Below are 18,085 nucleotides of genomic sequence, written 5' to 3' on the forward strand. Positions count from 1 at the left end.
ACCCCCAGTAGGATAGTAAGGGGAGGTGTTTTTTAGTCCTGATACATGCCCCTTCCTAGGAAAATAATTATATTATTATAATTTCACCAGAGAAAAAGCAAAGAGGGTGAAAGTTGTCACTCCAAGACAGGAAGTGTGTTACTGGCAGGATCACCAGGTGCAAAAAGGAAAAAAGGCCTACAAAAAAGAAAACGAATTCACACATTTGGTAAGCTGCAACATATTACATTTTTGTTCTTGGATTTAAATACACTTTAAATAGTAGTGGCATACTACCCATACTCTGCAAACTATAGGCCTTAGCTACCAGCTGATAGCATAGTATGGTCTGGCAGCAGTGTTGTATAAGTCGCTAGAGAACCTGATCTTTTAGCAGTTCATTGGGCTGTACTTGTAGAATCCCTGCCACCTTAAACCTGGACCTGTGTGTCCTATGTATAATCTTAAATTTGAGCATGAATAATTAAAACACTTAAAAAAAAAAAATATATATATATATTAAGCAAACAAAAATATTTTATTAAATATAACACATTTGAACATACACAAAATATGCAACATTCAGTGTTTTCAAAATATGAAAGCAGCCTGAGATTAAGGTGCCAACGTTTGTGGTCTCTTCATTAGCTAAAAAAAAGTGGCAATAATAATTTTGCATATATATTTTTTTAGTTTTTATTGTAATGTCTATCAGTACAAATATTTCAATTACTTCAATGTCCTTAAATTTGTAGACAATTTTGGACATTGCCATGTTAAAGAGCTCCCTCCTCTTGTTCACTTTTGTCTGTAGTGCCACCTGCTAATGTCATTTCTGATCCCCAACTCTAGGAAAACTGAAAATTCATCCTTGCATTGGGCTGTACCCACACTGCAAGGGTTAACTGCTCATTTAGTCTAGGGCAGAGTAAAAGTAATTGTACTTACCCGATCCCCCGCTCTTCCGTGATGGTACTCACCCATGCTCCGGCGGTAAACTGTCTCTCAGCGTCCGACGCAGGGTTGTCTACCTGGCACCAGCCTTGATGATGTTACAACCTTAAACCCCTGGGTCATAAGGAAGAAGACCTACGGGGACTGGTCTAACAGCTTGGAGGAGCAGAGGATCAGACAAGTTAATCTACTTTTCCATGCCCCTCAGACCTAAACAAGCAGTTAACTGTAGCAGTGTGGGCACAGCCCCACTGCAAAAAAAGGATTTTCAAGTCTCTTGGAATTAAGCTTTTATAAAAGAGAGTAAAATATGAACAACAGTGCCAGAAAGGTTACCTTACAGGAGGTGAGGGAGTTGGGGCAAAGCAGTGCCTGAATTTTGATAAAAATCACAAATACCTCCTCTCAGTTTTATAAAGGACTAAATAATAAATGCCACTTCATCCATCAGTTATACATGACTTGATTTAAATCTAAATAACTTTACTGATGTGTTGCGGAGAGGTGGAGGAAGCCATTTTATGACCTGAAGCTTTTATCCTGTAGATAACAGAGGTATCAGGCAAGGCCCCACCACTCTCAGGGCAGCATACTTCACAGATTCTTGAAAGAATGGCTGAGCAAATGAGTAGTGCCAAAGGTAGTGGTAGAGGTTTTCTAATCTTCTTGGTTAGTGGTTACTCCCCACAAACTCCAACAGTGGCCAGACAGCAACAATTTGGAGGACTTAGGCCTGATTCACACCTATGCATTTTTATGCTTTTTGCATTTTTTGGGTTTGCACTAAAGTCCATTTAACATGGTTTCCTATGGAACACATTCTGTAGTGCAAATCTGCAAAATGCAAAAAGCACAAAAAATGCATAGGTGTAAATCAGGCCTTATAGAAATAAAATCATCATTTATTTCAGGGCAAAAAATGGGCTTAGAGTTTAAAATCAACATGTTACCAAGCAATGGGCATTTACTTACAGTACATATTCTTAAAGGGGTTGTAAAGGTAATTTTTTTTTTTTTTTTAAATAACAAACATATCATACTTACCTTCACTGTGCAGCTCGTTCTGCACAGAGTGGCCCCGAACCTGGTCTTCTGTGGTCCCTCGGCGGCTGTTTCAGCTCCTCCCCGCAAGCATTTACCACCTTAATGTGAGCTCCCTCGCATGGTGGTGAGTGCTTGCGGGCGCGCTCCCGTGATACAGCCGGCGGCTATGGCCGCTCGCTGTATCACTCGGCCCCGCCCCCCGGCGCGCCGCGTCATCGGATGTGATTGACAGCAGCGCGAGCCAATGGCTGCGCTGCTTTTAATCCATCCACTGCAGCCAATCAGCGACCAGGCTGAGCTGCAATGAGGACGAGCAGCGAAGATTCGAGGCGTCAGGTAAGTAAAACGGGGGGGCTGGGGGCGGCGGTACTGTCAAAAGTTTTTTCACCTTAATGCATAGAATGCATTAAGGTGAAAAAATTTTTATCTTTACAACCCCTTTAACAAACTGCAATTGAGCTTTAAAACAAGGATTTAATGACCTTTGTAGTTGCAGGCACTGTGGAGAAATTCATCCTAAGGGCTCATGCACATGGCTGATTAGGGCCATACACCACCCAGATCAGTGCATTGGACAGGCTGACACTGCCCGCAGCTGTCTGCAGCAAATATGCTAATCTGAGCTATGTAGTGCCCTAATCGGTGGTGTGCATGAATCCTAAAGATCACAGCAGGAATTTTAAGTTAGTTTTAACAGCTGATAAGACCCGGCGTTTGTTTACATGAGAATGCTGTCAGTCTGCCACAGCCCTGCTGCCAGAACAAAGGGAGAAAAGCTGCCATTTCAGTGCCTCTATTGTATAATTTGAACATGAATTGCCCCACAGTGGCTGCAGTGAAGATTCACGTACTGTTTGTTTAATATATGTCATTTTTTTGAATGTCCACATCAGAGTCTGATATAAAACAGAAACAGAAGTCAAACCAAATAAAAAAATAACTGATCTGTATTCTATGCTTTCTATAAAGGAGTTATAAGTACACTTCTGATGAATCAAGTGCCTAATTAAAAGAATAGAAAGCATCCAACTGTGAATTATTCCTAAGTGTATGAAACAAGGGAACTAATTTGGAGATATTTAAATTTACCTTTTTCCAGCTAGCAGAAGTGGGAGTTACATGGGTTTCCCAGTCATGTGATTGGCAGTCACAGTGTTCATGTGATTGCAAGCCCCTCCCTCAATTCTCTATTGTAAACAGTGACCAGTAGCTGTAGCTGACAGCATGGTTACAGTGCTGGGAAATACTAACACTAAAAAGTGACGCAAGCTGTATGCATATACAGTATGTGCCAGCCCCACTTTAAAGCCCACCATCATGCTGCCATATATATGTGTACAGCCAGTGTTAAGAAGTTAAAAACAAATGATTAATAGCTTTTGGACTCCAGATAGTAAAACATAAAAAAATAAAAAATCCCACATATATATATATATATATATATATATATATATATATATATATATACAGTTACAGAGTTTACAGAACAGACCCTCAAAGTACTGTAACTAAACCAAACCAGACTTTTCCATTGCTTTCAGTAAAGGAAACTTGTATTAAAGTGGTTGTTAAGCCGATTCTATAAAATGCTCTTACCCTCTCTGTATTATAACAATAAGTTCCCCTGTGTCTGTGTTATATCGTAGATATGCTTATCAGTTGCCTCCTCTCCCCTCTCCTCTGCCTAGCTTAAAGTTGAAGTGGCCGGGGGGCCAAGCACTGCAGCTGATGTCAGCCAGGGAGAAGAGGAGAGAGGAGAGAGAGCCGAAGAGTCACATGATCGCAGGAAGACGCTGTGTTATCAACACAGATAAGAATATTTATGATATAACACAGACACAGGGGAACTTCTTGTTCTAATAGAGAGAGGATGGGGGCTTTTATTGTTAACTATGAGAGCAGCAGGAGTGGGGGGGGGGTGGGCACTGACACGAGCAGACACTCAGAGAGGGGAGGGGGGAGAGAACACAAGAGACAGAGAGCATGGCTGCATATGACGGAGGCACATACTGACTTCGGTGTCAGGGCTCACCAGCCCTGATATTTCGGAGTCAACATAGAGGGGGAGGGTAGAAACTGGCATGATCAGACAGGTATTGCAGGTTATACAGGGGACCAAATGACACTGCACAAGCACTGTGCTGTAAAACATACTTTAAGGGGACAGGATCTTTTTTTTTTGGGTTAACAAACACTTTAAAGTTTATGTAAACCCTAACAATGAACTTTTCTTATTAGCCCTGTTTTGGTTTGCTAGATATAAGATTGAAAATGTTTTGTTTTATCTGTTTAATAAGTACCTATTAATTTTACCAGAAACTGTGCGAGCTGATAGCTTCCTTTTTTAATGAGGGGTTATGAATATGAGGAGGGGTTATAGAGATGGGGGGGGGGGGGAGATACTGAGAGGCCTGTGTCATTTCTAATCCTAGGGCTGACACTACATGCTTAGGGATTCAGAGCTGTGTTATTGTGTAAAAGAGGAAGGCAGGAGCACACTATATGGAAAAATGATCCTCCAATCCCTGATCATGCCCATTGAGGGGAAACGCGTTGGAGGGAAGCTAACGGTTGTGACGTCAGCACGCACGGTCCAATAGAGTGGTGGAGCAGCCATGTCTGTGGGATGTTCATACACCTCAAACATATACTCAGTCTGTAAGTGCAATCTGTTATGTTTGCAAATAAACCTTTTATACAGTAATGCACTATTAGCTCTTCCACTTATTTCCAAATGCATATGTTGGTTGGAGCCGGGAAGTATCAGGATATTTAGGAAAACACTTGGAAGCGGACCAGGGCTGCCTATAGAGGAACCTCTCAAAGCGCTATTTGATTTTCTTGTGGGATCATATGTTCCGGTAAGCAATTTGGTTATCTGCACGCGCACAAGGGTGGAAGTGAAGTGGTGTCCATTACAGAGACCTACCTCAGGGATAGCACCAGAGCACCCTTTCTTTACACCAAGTGGGACATTTGTTGGACTGTCATTTTTTCCTTTAAATTTCTTTAACATTTGTTCTGTATTATTCATTTAATCTATAATTGAAATGAATTTGTGCTCATGAGTCATATGGTCATGATTTAATTAAGCAATTTTTGCCTGTACATGTCATTTTATTATAAGTTATATATGTTTCTATTTCATTGCACCTTGCAATTTATATGAATATTCACTTTGTGAAAAAAAAGAAAATTGCACTTTATTGCAGGAGTTTATGTACTGTTGAGTATCAAGTTTTTTTTTATGAATGTCTGGTTTGGTATTCATGATCATATGGGATTTTTTATTATCCTTTCATTGTCCTAATATATTTTGGTTGCACAATATATTTTTTTCCACGGAGTTATGTAGTGTAGTATTCAACTACCTTCTTTGTGCAGCAGTCTCGCCACTGTAAGCAAAGTATGAGTTCCAGCATTTTCTGAAGAAGCACACTCTGGGGTTGATTTACTAAAGGCAAATAGACTATGCATCTTGCAAAGTGCAGTTACCCTCTGCAAGTGTAGTTGCTCCAGAGCTTAGTAAATAAGGTAAGGCTTTACTTTGCAAAGTGTACCCAATCACGTGCAAGGAAAATAAAAAAAAACAGCATTTTTGCTTGCACGTGATTGGATGATGGGAGTCAGCAGAGTTTTTGCTCATTTACTAAGCTCTGGAGCAACTGCACTTTGCAAAGTGCACAGACTTTTTGCCTTTAGTAAATCAACCTCTATATATCTGGCACTTCAACAGTTTATTTTTTTTTTACTTGCAGCATGTGCAAAGAAATAAAACGCAGGGAAATGAGCATGTATTCCAGATATGTGAGAAATATTGCCTTGACGGGCTGCCATGCGGACCTTTAATTCTAAAAAAAATACTACTTGCTGGTCTGCCATGCTACTTCAGTGACTTCCATATTTTTTAAAATCACCCACCTTGATGTTCCAACTTCTCCCTGACTCTTCTACCTGAGTGCTTGTTTTGGGCCCATAACAATGACAGTATTGAAGTCAGTGACAGCCAGACAACTAGTACATAGTCAATAAAAACAAAGTACAGTACGTAAAATGGTCCACTGGAGAGTATACATAATTATATGAGCTGTTGTCAGAGAAAAGGCTGTACCCCAGCCAAAAACATTAGAGGGGGGCTTCTCTGTTGCTACAGTGAAGGATCAGGGTCCACCTTCTCCTAAATGTGCACAAGACACTTAACTATTGAAGCCTTTTTTTGAAAGTTAAAAGCTTGGTTTTCCACTGTTCTAAAACAGGATCATAATTGTAATGCAGGCACATCTCGTATATACTTTTACGGCCCAAACTTTTTTTCTTTAGTTTAGGACAACTATTACTGGTTTAAAAACTCTATTTATACGTTCACTTTAAATTTGAAGCATTTCAATCAATACCCAAAAATATAAAAAAATAAAATAATTTTATAAACAGAGATGAGAAAAAAATCACTGAGAAATGTGACAGCAGAGCGTAGTCGTACAAGTATCCTCCAATCAGAGTTGATAATGAGGCGAAAGAGTTGTCAGAATGGAGGATGATCTTTTCCTACTGTCCAGAGACTGCTCAGGTAGGATCAGAAATGTTAATGTAACATCCCCGTGAATAAATCAGAGTTCTTTTTATATTTTCATACTAAGTACACAAAAATATTCCTTTATGTAAAAAAAGAAAGAAAAAAATTATGGTTCACATAAATAAATAATTTCAAGTCATTTTGTAACCAGCCAAGTCAGTCTTTGAAGACGTTGCTGTTAAAGAACAATGTAAAAGTCAGTCTTTGAAGATCTTGCTGTTAAAGAACAGTGTAAAATTCAGTCTTTGAAGATCTTGCTGTTAAAGAACAGTGTAAAATTCAGTCTTTGAAGATGTTGCTGTTAAAGAACAGTGTAATCGGTCTCCATTTTGATAGGCTCTGTCCCAGCTACGCCCTCATACAGCTCAGGTACCACAAGCTCAGGGACCTGCAGCACTGTCCTGTCATTTGAAGTTTTCTTCCCATTTTCTAATCGCTTACGCAATTCAGAAAGAGAAACTCTGTCAGATACCTTCCATATCCAACAAGATTTCATAGTGTTGTATCTGTAAAATAAAGAATTAGACAAAGACATCATTAAACGGAGAACGCATAACAGATGTCTTAAAAAAACATTGAACCAATCACATCTCAGCAGTCATTCTTCTAGCTCAAATTAGAAAATTATAGCTAATATCTAATTAGTCAGTGCAGAAAACACCAGAGCATTTCCTGACATTTTTCTACTAATATATCAAAGATATTATCATAACAATGTATTTGAAAGCAATGAAAATATTAGTTAGTCCCTTACAAAATCTGTTTACAGCTGGGGGGCCTCTTCATGATGTTACCCCGCTGCAAATGCTGCAAGATGCTGGAAGGAGGAACATCTGGGAATGGAGGAGCACCTGAAAATAAAAAGTAAGAGGACATGATTAAGGCATATCTATGGTAAATTTAAAATCATATATTCATTTCCACATTACATTTCAGTTATTTCTAGCCTGATCTTAAAGCGGAGTTCCACACAAAAATGGAACTTCCGCTTTTCGGAACCCTTACCCCCTCCGGTGTCACATTTGGCACCTTTCAGGGGGGAAGAGGGTGCAGATACCTGTCTAAGACAGGTATTTGCACCTACTTCCGGCATAGACTCCCATGGGAGTCTACGCCTCTTCCCGTCCCCACCACGCTGTCTCCTGGGAAACACACAGCTCCCAGGAGAGAGCGGGGACCACTTACGATGCGCAGCGCGACTCGCGCATGCGCAGTAGGGAACCGGGAAGCGAAGCCGCAACGCTTCACTTCCTGATTCCCTCACCTAGGATGGCAGCGGCAGCTGGCGAGAACCGACCGAGCTGGACCCTGGGACAGGTAAGTGGCCATGTATTAAAAGTCAGCAGCTGCAGTATTTGTAGCTGCTGGCTTTTAATATTTTTTTTTTTTTTTTGGCGGTGTGGGTGGACCCCCGCTTTAAGAATCTTGACATTTGTAAACTTACTTTGTGAAGTTCCCCACATATTTACTTCCTTGAATTCTGTGACACATATTCACTATGCCCTGTGAGTAAGCACTGCTGTGCCACACATTTCACAGAGCCATCCTTCTAAACCAGTGGTCTCTAAACTGTGGCCCGGGGGCCAGATGCGGCCCTTTGCTTGCTTTTACCTGGCCCTTGGGGCACTGTCTTCATCCACTGATACCAACAATAGGGCATAATCCCCCCCCCCCCACTGACACCAATGAAGGAGCAGAATTCCTCCCAATGACACCAATGATGGGGTACAATTCTTCCCAATTATACCAAAGATGGGGCACAATTCCTACCAATTACACCAACAATGGGGCCCAATGATACCAATGATGGGGCACAGTTCCTCCCACTGACACTGACGATGGGGCATTGTTTATCCCCACCGATGTCCAGACCTTTTCTACTCCCAATAACCACAGTCTGGCCCCCCTTAACCTCCCTGGCGGTATGATTATTTCGGATTTTAGGTGCTGAAAGCGGTACAATTATTTTGCATGGAAATTTGGCGTTTTATATTGTAGGTCTGTAATTCTTAACAATAACACACTTAAATCTGTCCAAACAAGAGTCTAGTAGATATCCCGGGTATGATAAAGTTTGAAACACAAAAACATAAATTATAATATAATAAATAAAAATAAATAATTAAAAAAAAAAAAAAATTAATAATAAAATAAATTTTCCCACAATTCACTATCGCTCAATTCTGCAAGTGTTCTAATTTACTATTGCTGTTTTCTAGCTGGTCTAAAGCCACTTTTGATGTAAAAGGACACTTTTTGGTTGCTATGGACAATCTCCAGTTTCCAGGCAGAAAGAACAGTATATATAACATAAAACTGCATGCAGGGCATAGGACAAAGCACTGGGGACAAAAGGGATGTGAAATAATTTCATACAGTACTGTAATCTGTAAGATTACAGTACTGTATGTGTTATGATTTTACACTTTTTTGAATTTGCCGCCAGGCTCCGCCCCCCTGCGTCGCGCAGCTCGCAGGGAACGGAGCCTGGCACGGAGAGGCTTCGGAGGAGGACGGAGCCCGCAGACACAGCGGGGGACATCGCAGGATCCCGGGGACAAGGTAAGTAAAGCCACACCAGGATCCTGCGATGTAATCCCGAGTGTGGCTCGGGGTTACCGCTAATGGTCCTGAATTTTAACCCCGAGCCACACTCGGGAAAACCGCCAGGGAGGTTACATCTTAAGGACAGTAAACTAGCCCTCTCATTAGAAAGTTTGGAGACCCCTGTTCTAAACTAAAGAGGTACTGAGAAGAGGAGTTTCAGGGAGCGGAGTCGTACTTAAGTGTACAGTATGTTTTTAAGATAAATTAACCATCTCTGTAATGAACATAGCATTTACTGGGGAATATGGCTTAAAATTACCTTTTTATTTAAAAGTAATAACTCTTCAACCACTAGGTAACTGTTTGTGGGGTTAAGATCTGTCCGTAGTAAACTGAAACACAATTTCACACAGTAACCCCAGTGGGGGTAGTTTACTAATGAAGTAGAACATGTTTACTTTCAAAGTAAATTTTTACTTTGCACAGTGAATTCTCATTTATACTAGTGAATAAGGTGAAACAAATACAAGTTAACTTTGCAAAGAATGCTTAATCACGTGCATGTTAAAAAAAAAAATTGATTGCAAATAACTGAGGATAAAATAGAAGTCAGCAAAACCTCATTTACTATTAAGTAAGTGAATTTAAGTGTTATTTAATATTTAAGTGTTATATTAAGTGAATTTCCTCTTTGAAGAGTGATTTTTCACTTAGCTTAGTGAATGAGGTGAAGTGGTGAAATTGTGCAACAATCCTGTTTTATTTTTTTTATTTGCCTTGCACGTGATTGGATATTTTGAATTTTCCCTTCACCTCATTCACAAAGTAAAGTAAAATTTCACTTTGCAAAGTAAACATTTACTATGCATATGCTCTAGTAAATCAATCCCATTGCGTATGAGAGGAGGTGTTGTTGGGGAATCTCATCTTAGTGCACTACACTGAGTTTGAATGCTGCATGGTATACAACTTCCAAAAACTTGATATGACTATTAAATTTGGCTTTATTGAGCAGTGGGCATGCTGCACTGTGAAGACAATGAGTATATTAAATGCTAAAACCGCTGGTAGACAAGGCGGATAATGAAGCAGAAGCGAGCTAAAAGTACGCCTATCTTTTAATCGCCTCCATTCTGTAAAAATTCCAATCTGTGGGACTGTATTACATGCAAGCAAACAGCTTCTGCTTGTGATTTCACTGCAGTTCCCTGGACTACTTGTCCTAGAAGCCCTTGCAACTAGTGTATCATGTTGGTGTGCATTTGTGTTCTTGTGTGGATGGGGTCTTGGCAGCATCATGGGCAACTACTGCTCATGTAGGACTTTGTCTGTCAACTGTCTGAGTACATAAAACCAAGGGAAAAATGATTGAACAGATTGAAAATGGCTTTGAAGCAGTCCCAATCCAGTCCATTAGTTGAGTTGGGAAAACAAAGATTCCAGCATTATGATTTTGGCATGTGAAGTGAAGTGATTAGGTGAGTCAAATACTTTTAATTGAAGCATTTTCATTTTTTTTTCATAGACTCAACCTTTAATAAGGCATAGCAATGACCAAAGGTGATGTACAAAGTTAGATAACCACAGCAACTAGATACAGTATATAGTAGCCATATCAGTGAAACCTAATCTCTGACAATTATACATTACTGCACTTTGAACATTACTGTTTGTGCTTTCAGATTGGTTACATAGCACAATAATAGTTCAATAAAAAGCTATATGTGGATGCACTTACTTTGGGTTACGCTTTCCTAATTTGAAAATTGTATATTTTTGCTTTCACTAAGTGTTTTTCAATTTTTTTTATCATTACCAGGAGACAGGTGAAATTCTGTAGCTTTTGTTGAATTATAAAAAAATTGGGAGGTGGTTAAATAACACAAAAGTCATGTGACAAAGGAGGTTTACTAGGAAGTAAATTATAATAGTATACACAGCTGCAAAGGTGAGTCATATTAAAGTGGCAGTTAAATGCACCAGTCACTAATTTACCTGCCAAAAGCTTAATAGTCTTGTAATTTAAATTCCTATATCCACATTGGAGCTTCCTTTAGTGCGCCTCCAGCTTCCTCATTTTACAAACAGGTAGCAGAGTGATTGCATAACATTTGCCATAAAATTACAGCTAGAATTTTGAATGTAAACTGGATTGCTATGTATTACTGGATTACAGACACTTTTCTTCCTCTATTATTTACACATAAGGTAGCATTTATGGTCAAATTGGTGAGAGTAATAATAACTACCATCATAGCTATCACCATGATCATTATAAGCACATCATCCACTACCTTATTTTACAGATATTGACACTTACCTAAAGTTATCATTTCATAAAGAAGAATTCCAAAGGACCATCTAAATGAACAAAAAGGAATACAAAAAATAATCATCAGATTGCACACATCAGAAAAAAACAAAATAAATACAGATATAATAAAACAGTTTGTAAAGCAGTAAATTAAATGATATAAGCAATGGACTATACTTTCTTTTTAAACATGTAGCAAAAATGTTTCCTTTATACTGTACAGTAGTTCCCATGTTACTTCCCATGTTACTCAATACACAGCTTCAGATTCATCATTTTAAAATGTCATCCTGCTTGAGATAGCAGGGTTCTCAATCACTGCAAGTTACCAACAGTACTACTACTAAGAAAAAATAATATAATGGCAGTACATTTGAATTAAGACTCCAATAGGGCCCATTCACACTTGTATGTTGTGGCAAAGCGTATTAACATGCATTGCAGCAATGCATGGCAGTGAACTTATGCTTTATTGTGAATGGCCTCCAACACACTGTATAGTAGAGTGTAACCTGCGAGACAGAGTGGCTCATCACAACACACATACCATGCATTGTGGTATGCTGCATTTGAAAAAAGGGCCATATGCGTTTTTTTCAATCTATTGACAGCCCATACATAATTACATACATACACATGCCATAATGCGTTTTAAGGCACCACAATGGATCACTTCAGTGCGAATGGGAAATCATTTTTATGATTACAAAACAGAAAATGTGGCTCCACCCCCAATCCCCATTTGGTGCCATGGACTCACTTTCCCACCCCATGAGAGGCTGTCTTACAGCTCAAAGAATCCACAAGGGAAATTAATAGTTTCCAGCACACTATGCAACCAAAAACATCTAGCATAACATAACAACATAGTAAACATATGATTTACATCTACTAAGACAAGTATGCAAAAGTAGAATCTATAGAATCCAACATATGAAACCACTTGTCACAGTATTGTACAGGCAGTGCCAGTTTACATAAGTCTGTTTGTAGTATAGTAAAGCTAGTAAAGCTTTGTCCACTAAGGCTATTTATAGGGAGAGCTTGGTAATATAGTAAAAAGCAGTATCTCAAACATCAGTAAAAAGTGGAAAAAATGCCTTTGCTTTTTTTGCTGGAACTTTGTCATTGCTTTTTCCGAAAAGAGGACATGAGGGTCCAGGAAAAACAGAACATCCAATAACTAAAGCTGGAATCTAGTTAGACATATATAAAAAGTACAAATTAATGCAGCTCTATATTCATTAATACCTCAATAAAACCAAACTTCAAGGAAGAAAAACCTATATTCTTGCAGTGGGCCCCCTCACTTATCGGAAGTGTTAACTGCTCATTTGACTAGGGGATAATAAATACGGTGATATGGTAAGCTGGCGTTCTCCACCGCTGTCTGGCACTTGGGATTGTGGGCAGGCCTTTACTGTTCAGGATGATACCAACTGTGACCAGAGGTTTTTCGGAGACTGGTTGCATGAAGAGGAGGAGGCTTGCCTTTGGCAAAACATGCAATTAATCTTTGCAGTGGGGAGAGGCCCTTTTTAGCTTTAAATGTTTTTATTTTATCCAAGTGATATAAGTACCCGAATTTGAATGGTATGAGTCTCTTGCTGTCCCTGTAAAACTGAGCCCAGACTGAAGGAAGGGAAAAGCAGCACAAAGAAACAATAAGTTGTGTTGCATGTGGTGCTTATGTGCTAACACAGATCCCTTATACCGTATATATTCCAATTGTTTATTTAGCTATTATGCCTGGAATTCAGCTAAGTTATAATGCCCACTACTTCCTTCCAATACCATATTAAGGAATGTGCACATTCCGTACAAACATTTCAGTTGAAAGTTAGTGTAATCCATTAGATGCTATGTAGATGGAGTGGATAGAAAAAGTCTACAAGCCCCTGTTAAAATGTCAGGTTTCTGTGATGTAAAAAAATGAGACAAAGATAAATCATTTCAGAACTTTTTCCTTCTTCAATGTGACCTATAAACTGTACAACTCAGTTGAACAACAAACTAAAATCTTTTAGGTGGAGCGGAATAAAAATCAAAAACTAAAATAATATGGTTGCATAAGTGTGCACACCCTTAAACCAATACTTTGTTGAAGCATCTTTTGATTCTATTACAGCACTGTCTTTTTGGGTATGAGTCTATCAGCATGGCACATCTTGACTTGGCAATATTTGCACACTCTTCTTTGCAAAAACACTCCAAATCTGTCAGATAGCGAGGGCATCTCCGGCGCACAGCCCTCTTCAGATCCCCCCACAGATTTTCAGGATTCAGGTCTGGGCTCTGACGGGGCCATTCCAAAACTTTAATTTTCTTCTGGTGAAGCCATTCTTTTGTTGATATGGATGTATGCTTTGGGTCATTTTAATGCTGAAAGATGAATTTCCTCTTCATGTTCAGCTTTCTAGCAGGAGCCTGAAAGTTTTGTGCCAATATTGACTGGCATTTGGAACTGTTCATAATTCCCTCTACCTTGACTAAGGCCCCTGTTCCAGCTCAAGAAAAACAGCCCCAAATCATGATTAGGGATGGGGGCTTATCAGAATCTGGAAGCCCCCTTTAACAAGAGGACCCCCAGATCCCGCCCCCCCCCATGTGAATTGGTAACGGGTACCCCTACCATTTCACAAAAAAGTGTCAAAAATAGTAAAAAAGGCAGGAGACACTTTGGGACAAGTTCTTTATTAAAAAATAAAAAAATAAAAATGTCCCGCGATGTAGATCCATCTCACGCCGCCCGACGAGCCGATAAAAGGAAAAAAAAGGCGCAACAGCTCCGCCTCCATGGGAGGCTCCCGCCGTGTGACACTTCTTCTCGATGATAGCTGTTATATAGCTGAGGGCGGGGCCACCTGGTGACATAAACGGGCGACCCCGCCTTCCTCTGACATCACGTGACTGCACAATAATTATGCTACCAAAATGAGTGTGAGCTGTAAATTGCATTGTTCCTGTTCTTATAATACAAAACAAAGCGCAGCGCTTATCGATATCAAAGAAATTATGAACATATGATGATTGCAAATAATAAAGAAAAGTCCTCAAAACACCATGCACTAGTGGCAATACATACAGTATCTCACAAAGTGAGTACACCCCTCACATTTTTGTAAATATTTTATTATATCTTTTTATGTGACAACACTGAAGAAATTACACTTTGCTGCAATGTAAAGTAGTGAATGTACAGCTTGTATAACAGTGTAAATTTCCTGTCCCCTCAAAATAACTCAACACACAGCCATTAATATCTAAACCACTGGCAACAAAAATGAGTACACCCCTAAGTGAAAATGTCCAAATTGGGCCCTATTAGCCATTTTCCCTCCCCTGTGTCATGTGACTCATTTGTGTTAATAGGTTTCAGGTGTGAATGGGGAGCAGGTGTGTTAAATTCTGTGTTATCGCTCTCATTCTCTCATACTGGTCACTGGAAGTTCAACATGGCACCTCATGGCGAAGAACTCTCTGAGGATCTGAAAAAAAGAATTGTTGCTCTGCATAAAGATGGCCAAGGCTATAAGAAGATTGGCAAGACCCTGAAACTGAGCTGCAGCACGGTGGCCAAGACCATACAGCGGTTTAACAGGACAGGTTCCACTCAGAACAGGCTTCGCCATGGTCGACCAAAGAAGTTGAGTGCATGTGCTCAGCGTCATATCCAGAGGTTGTCTTTGGGAAATAGACATATGAGCGCTGCCAGCATTGCAGAGGTTGAAGGAGTGAAAGGTGAGCCTGTCAGTGCTCAGACCATACACCGCACACTGCATCAAATTGTTCTGCATGGCTGTCATCCCAGAAGGAAGCCTCCTCTAAAGATGATGCACAAGAAAGCCTGCAAACAGTTTGCTGAAGACAAGCAGACTAAGGACATGGATTACTGGAACCATGTCCTGTGTTCTAATGAGACCAAGATAAGCTTCTTTGTTTCAGATGGAGTCAAGCATGTGGGGCAGCAACCAGGTGAGGAGTAGAAAGACAATTGTGTCTTGCTTACAGTCAAGCATGGTAGTGGGAGTGTCATGGTCTGGGGCTGCATGAGTGCTGCCGGCACTGGGGAGCTACAGTTCATTGGGGGAACCATGAATGCCAACATGTACTGTGACATACTGAAGCAGAGCATGATCCCCTCGCTTCGGTGACTGGGCCGCAGGGCAGTATTCCAGCATGATAACAACCCCAAACGCACCTCCAAGATGACCACTGCCTTGCTAAAGAAGCTGAGGGTAAAGGTGATGGACTGGCCAAGCATGTCTCCAGACCTAAACCCTATTGAGCATCTGTAGGGCATCCTCAAATGGAAGGTGGAGGAGCCAAGGTCTTTAACATCCACCAGCTTTGTGATGTCGTCATGGAGGAGTGGAAGAGGACTCCAGTGAAGCTCTGGTGAATTCCATGCTCAAGAAGGTTAAAGCGGTTGTATACCTGCTGACATTTTTTTTTTTTATTACCCCTGTAAGGCAAAAGGCATAATGAGCTAGTATGCACCGCATACTAGCTCATTATGAAATACTTACCTTAGAACGAGGCGTTGGTATCTTACCTGGTCCACGCCGAGGGAGCTGTCATGTTGCCTCGGTGTGTCTTCCAGGTATCGTGGCTCCAGCGCTGTGAGTGGTTGAAACCGCGATGTTGTCACTCCCGCGCATGCGCGCGGGAGATTTCTTCCCCGGCAAGGTCCGGCAGCTGCCAGGCCTTCAGCCGAGAATCCCCTGTGCGCATGCGCCGCTGCAGTCAGCGGCTCATAGCAAGGGGAATATCTCCTAAACCATACAGGTTTAGGAGATATTTTTTTTACCTACAGGTAAGCCTTATTATAGGCTTACCTGTAGGTAAAAGTTAACAAATAGACTATACAACCACTTTAAGGCAGTGCTGGAAAATAATGGAGGCCACACAAAATATTGACACTTTGGGCCCAATTTGGACATTTTCACTTAGGGGTGTACTCACTTTTGTTGCCAGCGGTTTAGACATTAATGGCTGTGTGTTGAGTTATTTTGAGGGGACAGCAAATTTACACTGTTTTATAAGCTGTATCCTCACTATTTTACATTGTAGCAAAGTATCATTTCTTCAGTGTTGTCACATGAAAAGATATAATAAAATATTTACAAAAATGTGAGGAGTTTACTTTTTGTGAGATATTGTAAGTGAAATCAAACAGATAAGTGAGAAGAGATCATAAAAGTACAAAAAAAGGTGATACTTCCCGGAATGACTCCAGAAGAAAAAGAGGGACAAGCAGACAAAAAGCTCCCCAAAGAATCCAGTTGAAGTGAAGGTAAGGGTAGCTGCTTACCAAAAGATGTTGGCTTTCAAATAAATAAAAAGCCAAGTAGCGCTTTAGGGAATGTATCCCAAAGAAATCAGAGGACTCTGCAGGAAGCTGAGCTCAGTACTTCTCATGTTGTGTTTGCCAGTACTAGACATAGTTACATAGTTACATAGTAGGTGAGGTTGAAAAAAGACACAAGTCCATAAAATCCAACCTATGTGTGTGATTATATGTCAGTATTACATTGTATATCCCTGTATGTTGCGGTCGTTCATCACGTACAGCCGCTGCGGGCTGGAAGGACTGTTGCAGAGGTTCTGGCTTTGCTGCAGCTATTGTGCACAGAAATGCATGCCTTTATCTTTAACAATGTGAGTGTAATTAGTGTTTTTTAATAAATTATTATGTACTATACTATTTTATAAGGAAATTATAAATGCCCCCTAATACTGCAAGTGGAATCGAGGAGCCGAGGGTTTGTTTAGGATACATTCCCTAAAGCACTACTTGGTTTTTCATTTATTTGAAAGCCAACATCTTTTGGTAAGCAGCCACCCTTACCTTCACTTCCACTGGACGCTTTGGGGAGATTTTTGTTTGTCCCTCTTTTTCTTCTGGAGTCATTCCGGCAAGCGTCACCACCTTTTTTGTACTTTTTATGAAAAATAGAGAGCAACTGAGAATATTCAGAACAGGATAAGACAGTGTATTGCTGGATTTTAAATCGTATAGCCACTTATTTTTAATTTTTTACATAACTATACCTACAAAAGGGGCCAATTGAATGTGATCTAGCAGAACTTAATTTTCTGATTAAAGTTCCACTTTAACTAACAGCAATGAAAATGTAGACAGTAACCCCTGTTATTTTACTCCTGAATACATTGTTAAAGATAAAGTAATGGTAAATTACTTATAGATCAGTCCTTTTATAGCTATGTCTTATGATGTTGAACAGGAAGTTTTACAAGTTTGTAAAGTTCAAATAGTGCAGTATTAAATTTCTTTTTACGATCTTTACACAATGTTATCTTAGAAGAGATCAGGAACTTGCTACCAATGATCTTTACCACAAATATTTCGTTGCTGTTACAAAATAAGATGGTTATTGGGTATGTGGGTGGAAGGATGATGTGATGGAGGACATTGTCTCAAGCACCTTTTTAGGATGGCACACCCTAAAGATGGGGAGAGGGTATTTCAGGAAATAGAGCGGTATGAGTGGCAAGATAAACAGAAATGGGCATAGAGAGACAGTGTGTGGTTGGCAGAGGCAGACAGACAGGTGTAAGGTGCCAGGTGGCAGGCAATGAGGTCAGAAAAAGGCCAAGATTTGTAAACTAGATAATAGCATACCTAGCAAAACCAAGTCTTTAGGTAGGAA

The 18,085-nt window shown here is 40.1% G+C and overlaps 1 protein-coding gene across 2 annotated transcripts in view; it reads right to left on the bottom strand.

The window, feature by feature from the left end:
• Positions 1–498: 498 nt before the first annotated feature.
• The window catches only part of STYK1 (serine/threonine/tyrosine kinase 1), a 74,514-nt gene continuing 56,927 nt past the window's right edge, over positions 499–18,085 (bottom strand). For both annotated transcript variants that reach the window (XM_073596239.1, XM_073596238.1), the window contains 3 exons: positions 11,418–11,458; positions 7,305–7,401; positions 499–7,056 (listed from right to left, as the gene is read on the bottom strand). In XM_073596239.1, the coding sequence (XP_073452340.1) occupies positions 6,852–7,056; positions 7,305–7,401; positions 11,418–11,458 (343 nt within the window). In that variant the 3' untranslated portion in view covers positions 499–6,851. The remainder of the gene's footprint in view (positions 7,057–7,304; positions 7,402–11,417; positions 11,459–18,085) is intronic.

This window comes from Aquarana catesbeiana, linkage group LG08, assembly GCF_042186555.1.
Source record: "Aquarana catesbeiana isolate 2022-GZ linkage group LG08, ASM4218655v1, whole genome shotgun sequence".
Lineage (NCBI taxonomy): Eukaryota > Metazoa > Chordata > Amphibia > Anura > Ranidae > Aquarana > Aquarana catesbeiana.